Genomic DNA, 7,581 nt, shown 5'->3' on the forward strand with positions numbered 1-7,581 from the left:
TAGGCCCCTTTATACCAGCAGACTGGCCTCCCTGAAATCAATGGCAAAACTACCATAGTTTTCAGTGGGACCCTGATTTAGTCCCAGATACCTGAAATCAGGGCTCATTTTAGGCCAGGTCACATTGGATCAGTGGTGACCTGTTTTGATGGGAGGTGGTGTTTTTGCAGGGTTGGGAGAGGGACCTTTGAAACTGCCATCTTGCTTTCTGGAATCTCACTTTTTTGTTTTTTAAATAAAACCTAAATCTCTAGCCATTAGCATTGCAAAGAAAACCTTGGAACATGGAAGTGTAAAGAGTCTGCTCAACAGAGTCTGAAACAATAGCTCTGGAAAGTGTGAACCACCCTATTCATCTCAATGGTGTGCTAACCAAGGCCTTCTCTTGCTCTGAGTCATCATCAGTTAATGGCTAGTCACTGCACCAGTTTTGTTGCTAAACCCAACTGTAGACAAGGAATCCCCTCCCCTGACTATGCTTCCTTTCCCTTCTCTCCCCTCTTCCAGAGCAGCAGATATGTAGGCCTGGTCTATACTAATAAATTAGGTCAGCATGACTACGTCACTCAGGGTGTGAAAAATCCACACCCCTGAGCAGCGTAGTTAAGCCGACCTAAAAGTCCCCGTATAGACCAGGCTAGCTATGCTAAGATCACATTGTCAAGCTTTTCTTGGCAGCTGTGAGAGCTAGAAACATAACTGAAAAATGAAAGTTCCTATTCAGACATGCTCACATGACTGGAAGCTGATGCTCTATGCACATGCTTGTTGTGCCTATGCCTTAATCCAGACCTGCCCCTGGGCATATCTAAACCCCAGTAAAGAGGAGCCAAAGCAAGAACACAGATGGTCATATTTTAAACATCTGCACAAGATTTCATGAGTACAGTCTCACATGGGGAGAATGTGGCTTGTGGGCTAAGTTTGGGAGATTATTGCTGTGTGTCCACCCTCCCCACAATCTGAGCCCTACCTAAAATGTATTTATTTATCATTTGAATGGAAAGGAAAGTCTTCCACATAGTCCAGAGGGTTGGTGGTTGAAGATGGCTAGCATGAAGATCACATGGAATTGTTGTGTGCCATAACCGCCCAAGTTATGGAAGTGATAGGGTAAAAGAAAGCAAACATAACAAAACAAAAATCACGCAGGACAGGGATCAGGGTAGGGAGGGGATTGTGGAGGGATTGGTCCATTCCATTAGTGCAGAATTGTTGTCTACACAAAATCCACAAGTGTTTTTTCTATGCTATCATATATGTAGATTTTATTGGATAGTGCATTTGCCTTCTTTTCTAAACTACTATGGTATTGCTGTGTGTTTAAGTTGTTGTGTTGTGACCCAGAGGTGATTGCACTTCAGTGGTGGGTGATGTGAGCTCTGTGTATAGAGTATAAGGACTACAGGCTGTGGCCCTTAATGTGACTGAAGTATTCATGTTCCACTGTATGTTTTTTATTTTAATACATGTTTGGTAGAACCACTGGCATTTTAACTAACTAATTTCCTTCATGTCAATGATAAAACTCCCCTGATGGAAACAGAACTGAACTAACAATTCTAAACAGTTAAAATTTATTTATTTTGTTTAAAAAGAGAAGCAGAAAAAACAAGTAATAATATCATAAAAGCATTAAAATCTGGGTTTGTTTTTGTTCTAAACTGGAATAAATCCACAGCCAGGAAGCCCATCATCATAATTAGAGCTCTACTAATGTTTAAGGTAGACCTGGATTTGCAGAAACAAACAATGCCTGTTCTGTTGGAGCAGGAGACCTGCTTTGCTCACCTGGAAGCAAGGAGAAGCTACAAGGCCTTCTTTCCTCTGCCCCTCCTCCCTGCCCCCATAAAATGTTATATAAGAAGGGGAAATTGTACCCTTGAACGTTTGAAAACCCTGCTTTCCAGTTGCCAGCACCGGCTTTATATATGAGAGTTTGAAGGCCTCAGTCAGAGACACTTTGGCTACTATTCAGGGGACAAGAGCTAATTGTGTGTATTTTGGTGATTTGATTACAATAGAGGTGTGGGACACCTTTCTGAGTCAGACTTTAAAAAAAAAAAAAAAAGGCAGCCCAACACAACACAAACCTACAGCTCAGTTTTCTTTTTAAATTGGTAACAAAATAGGACATGATAAAAGCACTTTGTCCCTATTGGATGCAGCAGAGGTGGGGGGAGGGTTGCTAACTGCTGGGGTGAAGGGGACTATAAAACTAAAGGATCCACTTTTACTCAGACGAGGAGCCTGCAGCTAAGTTAAAACGGGTGGGGCCTTATCAGTCTCCTGGAGTGAAGATTTAAAAACAAAGCTAACAATTTTTGCAAATTACCAAACTCCTACCTCAAAGATGGAACCTGCCAAAGTGAAAAACAGCGTTACAGGTAATTATTATGATATTCAGAAATTTCCCCAAAGTTTGATTAAAATTAAATGGTGGCCCAAGTATGGATGCTATTGGTTTGCAGCTATGTGGATCCTGTCTAATATTAACTTCAAACGCTTTATTTCTATAGCGAAGTAAGCTCTTTTAAAACTTACGAGTGAAACTTACAAGAGGTCCCATCCAGATCTCCTTCTTAAGCCCTTCCGACAAACCTTACTTGAAATTAGTTTTGGCTGTGTCAAGATTGTAAAATCAGTTGCTTTTTGCTACCTCCAGAGGCGGATCAAATCGAGACCCGTGTGGCGCATTGGGGCCAATACCACTGGTTTTTCCTCCTCTTGTTCTACCAGAGGAAAAAGTTCAATGGTTCTTTACAGCGGCTCTTGTGCTTGGTGAAAGGTTTTAATACTCTATTTCTCAAATACCTTGTCTTACCTATCTTTTAAATGCAGAACAAGTCACGCAATGCCCCATTATTTCCAATACGCCGAAAGAAGGAGGCAGGAGGAAACGGACCACGTTTAGCAAAGCCCAGCTGGACCTCTTGGTTAAAACGTTTGAAAGGGATCCCTACCCTGGCATCACCGTGCGGGAGAGGCTATCCAGTCTGACGGAGATACCCGAGTCTAGGATTCAGGTAAGAGCTTAAGGGGAACCATGTGCTTTGGTCTTTTTTGTTTTACAACGTCTGTTCAACACCCTGTTTGCCTGGTTAAGGAGGCTTTTCGGATTACTGATGTCCTGCCACTCTGTAAACAAACCACCCCAGAACTAATTCTTGGGTGTCCCTTGACCGCTTCTGCCCCAAGGATGGGCCCTGGCACTATTCCGGGGAGGTTCACAACAAGCAAGGCCCCGATAAGCGGCGGAGCTCGGAGCAAAAATCCTGCCCTCGAACGACTAAGGCTATCCCGTCGGTCTGTAGTAGGGTTCTCCTGCCACCGGGCGTAGGGATCGCGGAGTGCCGGCTTGTTGTGAACGGCACTGCAACAGTGACCTGACATGGCTCTTTCTTGTAACGACGGGACCCGAATCCCGCTGTACCGGCTTCAGCGAAACTGGTATTGGAGGCGGGGTGGGTTGGGGTAGGGGGTTTTAAAGACTGGGACGTGTTTTCCCATGGGGAATACCTGGAATATACGTTCCCCCTTTTGCTGGCTTAGCGTTTAGAGAGGCGCCCCGCGAAACGGTGCTTTGCCCTCTCCTTGCTTCCCCTTTCTTTGGTGACTGGTCAGGGACTAGAGCTCTTCAGCAGGCCGGTGGCAACCACAAACGCGCTCCGTTGCGCCGTGTAAAGGGATACTGGGGGATCTGGATCGAGAAGTGTCTCCAGCAGGAGCAACGCGCTGCTGCCCTCCCACATGAGCTGGGAGGCTTGAGCGGTCTGGAGAGTCCCCCAGCCCTCCCTTCTCCTGTCCCGTTTCGTTTTGGCTCCTCTGCTGAGTTAAAGGCTTTGGTGCACTCTCGGGGCCAGATCCTGCAACTAGATGTTGGGGGAATTCGGAGATCTGTTCCCTTCCCCGCCATTGTAACCGCTGTGGGGCCCCAATCTGGCTTGATCTCCCGGGGAGTTGAAACCTGAGAGAGGGCACGGGGCTCCAACGGGGCCTTGCCTGAAATTGTTACAATCTGCGGAGGAAAAAATAACTGATGTCCAGATTACAATATTTATTTGCGGGATGGGAAATGCCTGCCACCACTCGCTGGAAATGTATGTTTGTTTATGTTTTAAAAAACTACTGTAGGGCCTTCAAAACCGGCTGTTGTACACAACCCCAAGCAGCCTTTTGCTTGCAAACCTTATTCCCATAGCTGTGGGGCCATCAGAGATGCAGTAAAATTAATAATAAAGCTTTGATTTAGAGTCCCGTGTGCAGTCACTATTCAAACAGCCCTCACTCAGGCAAATAATTCCACAGACGTCCATTAGACCGGTGGTTCTCAACCAGGTATACACAAAGATCTTCCGGGGGGTTCATCAACTCAGCTAGGTATTTGGCTAGTTTCACAACAGGCTATGTAAAAAAGCATGAGCGAAGTCAGTACAAACTAACACTTCATACAGACAGTGACTTGTTTATACTTCTCTATAAACTATATTTTGAAATGTAAGTACAATATTCCAATTTATTTTATAATTGTATGGTAAAAAGAGAAAGTAAGCAATTTTACAGTACTAGTGTGCTGTGACTTTTTTTGTAAGCAAGTAGTTTTAAACTGAGGTGAAACTTGAGGTACACAAGACAAATCAGACTCCTGAAAGGGGTACAGTAGTCTGGAAAGGTTGAGGACTACTGGGGAGAGCAAGCCCTCGCCAACATAAGGGGGAGCACAATCTCGTCCTTACTGGGGAGCTATAACTTGAATCTGTATTGTAAATAAATTAAAACAAAAACCCTCCAAGCTTAGCTCCTCACAAGGACAGGGGAAATTGATCTCTGCTATTCCCATTGAGGGCAGAAGGGTTCAATTGAATCATGGGTGGGGCCCATTATTTGCCAAGTAACAGGGCCAAACCCCTATTTTCCAACTGGTTGGAAAAAGGAAACTAAGGAACTGGAAAATGGGGGGGGGGAGGGGAGCAAACTGGGGCCAGATTCTGCACTCTTGCATGCTGAACTGCACTGAAGCAGTACATTGACTCCAGACTTACACTGGTGTAACTGAGGAGAATTTGACCTTGTAGATTTGTGTGGTGGGGGCTTATATCAATAAATTCACCTGCAAAGGCCCCTCTCGCAGGAATGATCATGGCTTCTTACTTTCTGTTAATTCCTTCCAGGTTTGGTTTCAAAACAGAAGAGCCAGGCAGCTGAACCAAAAGAAGAGTGAAGCCCCCACCTTTCCCAAACCTGATTATGGCAACAAGAAGCTGACACACTTCACTGTCAATCTTTCAGACAGACCAAGAATGACACAGACTCTTGCATCTGGTCAGAGTCTACTCAATCTACAGCCATGTCTGCCAGGAGGGAATCAAAATGTTCCTAGTCAGCCCATGCAGTATTCAGAGCAACAACTTCCTAGGTTAGATGGTCATTTCAAGAGCTTGGACAGCACTTTTAGAACAGGAACCCAAATCCAGACCCCATCAACTCATTTAAACTCATCTTATGTGTCAAGAGAGAACCAGTTCAGTTTAGCAGCCACGGAGAGTCCTTCCCAGATTCAACACCCTGTGCAGCCACTACAGCAACATCCATACTATCAGATATCTTTACCTGAAAACTACTACTCAGATACAAATCTATTCCAGGCTGCTGCCCCCCTAGTTTTAGGGGGGCAGCAGTGTAGTCAAGGTCCCCAATATACAGCAGCCAAAGAGAATGTATACAGGATGCCTGTCACTATCAACTACTTAAACTCTAGCCAAGGAGTGATCAATGAGGAGTGTTCATATGTCAAGGCAAGCACTTCTCATCTTAGTAAGAGTCCAGTTTTAGGTCATGGTGGAGGAGACCCACAAGGAAAAATGGAGCCTGAGCAGGCTGAGTGGAACATTGATTCACCTGTTTCTTCTAGCATTACTCTTCCCCCTTCAACATTTGCAAACTGTCAGGTAACATCTCAGAGGATGTTGACTCCTCTGGTTCCTTTGTTTGGGCAACAACTGAAAGATATGATAGATGAATTTGATCCTCGTTGGTCATACATGAGAAATGAAGTCTTAGGTACTGGTCTAGATTTGTTATTTGAAAGTGAACAAAATGTAGAGCCAAGTGGTGGTAGAAGTTACCTCTTCACCTCTGGTGAACAGCGTTCAAGCTGCCACTTAGGTCATACCTGAAAATGAGCTTGGTGGGTATGTTCATGCCTTATAAATTTGCATGATTGTCAGGGTGAAAGAGGGAAGAGGCTGAGGAGTGTTGCTGGCCAGTGTGTTTCGGGTTTGTTATGAGAGCTGTGTGTGAGTCAGTAAGGGGTGGGGGGGAAGGCAGGCGTGTAGAAGTTGGAAGGTGGCTGCTAGAAATGAGTGGAAAAACTTCATCACCGAGTGTTTTCTGTTTGGGCATTGTCAACAAGTTGCTTGCAGTGATCTTGTATTAGTTTATAATTAGCTACCAGATAACTTTACTGGTCAGGGACAGTTCATTGAGTGTTTATTTATTTAGTCTCTGGTAGTCAAACTGTGTTGGTTAGCTTTGACTGGAGGTATGGGAAAGATTTTAGGGGATTATGTCTGTTTCCTCATGGGAAGAATGTGCTACATATCTGGTGTGACTACTCCTGTTTAAAATTCACTTTCTATACAGTATACTCCATTTCTTTCACTGACAGCTAACACAAGAGGCACAAACACACAAAAAAGCAAATAGCGTGTGTTTTTGTTTTTAAATTAAAACTTCAGTGGAAATTTCAGGGAGGTGGGGTGGTATTTTTCTTACTTGATATGTGCCTTTAGTTAAAGTCGCTAGTATCCCCTCTTTCAGAAGTATTTAATGTACTTTTTTTAGTGAACAAAATGTGTAGTCCTTAAAAGGCAATGTTTTTGTGCAAATTGGTGGTATTCTAATTGAGTGAATTCTGCTATAAGAAAGGGTTTTTCAAAACCTTATATTCTTTACCATTTTTTTTCTCATAGTCCTAATCCTCTAAGAAAAAAAAATAGATTAACAATATCCTGATTAAGTGGGCTGTAACAGGACTTGAAGGAAAGCATCCTTTTGAGCCGCACTCTGAATACTATACTGTAGAGCTTGATCCTAAAGAGACTGAGACCCAGCTCCTCAAAGGTTTTAGGTGCTTAATTCCCATTGATCTTGGACATCAATGAGTGTTAGGTACCAAAAGACCTTTAAGAAACTGTGCCTAGAGCTCAAAATGCCTAGAGGCTACTGAATGGGCATCCCCATTTTTGCATGAGGTTTGACTGAAGTCAATGAACTCAGTGGGGTTCTGACCAAGCTCCAGCAGTTGCGAGAGTTTGGCCAGGATGTCTTATTATGTCTCTTTCATAAATGTTTGTATAATGCTCAAAAAATGGCTGTAGGTTCTTTTTAAATGTTGGCTTAAAACTTTAAGATGTTAATTTTTTTAAATCAATTTCATTGTTCATTTTATAAGACAAATATAAGCTAAGTTTCTTTTTTTTTTTTTACATTGATGTAGCTACAGAGAGGTAGTCCAGTGGCTTGCATATGGATTGAGAATTAACAAATCCAGAGTTGTAGTCCTGGCTTTTACGATGATTC

At 43.5% G+C, this 7,581-nt stretch overlaps 1 protein-coding gene across 1 annotated transcript; it reads left to right on the forward strand.

The window, feature by feature from the left end:
- The first annotated feature begins 1,755 nt into the window (after positions 1–1,755).
- LOC122466569 (LIM/homeobox protein Lhx3-like) lies at positions 1,756–6,689 on the forward strand. Its single transcript, XM_043551299.1, has 3 exons — positions 1,756–2,387; positions 2,842–3,026; positions 5,172–6,689. The coding sequence occupies exons 1-3, from the start codon at positions 2,354–2,356 to the stop codon at positions 6,174–6,176; spliced, it is 1,224 nt and encodes a 407-aa protein (XP_043407234.1). The 5' UTR covers positions 1,756–2,353; the 3' UTR covers positions 6,177–6,689.
- The last annotated feature ends 892 nt before the right edge of the window (positions 6,690–7,581 follow it).

The sequence above is a fragment of the Chelonia mydas genome, chromosome 7, assembly GCF_015237465.2.
Source record: "Chelonia mydas isolate rCheMyd1 chromosome 7, rCheMyd1.pri.v2, whole genome shotgun sequence".
Taxonomy (NCBI): Eukaryota; Metazoa; Chordata; order Testudines; family Cheloniidae; genus Chelonia; species Chelonia mydas.

Coding starts and splice junctions, on each gene's coding strand:
- LOC122466569 (XM_043551299.1), top strand. CDS start 2,354: ATGGAACCTGCCAAAGTGAAAAACAGCGTTACAG. Junction 2,388..2,841: donor AGTGAAAAACAGCGTTACAG/GTAATTATTATG, acceptor TTTTAAATGCAG/AACAAGTCACGCAATGCCCC. Junction 3,027..5,171: donor TACCCGAGTCTAGGATTCAG/GTAAGAGCTTAA, acceptor AATTCCTTCCAG/GTTTGGTTTCAAAACAGAAG.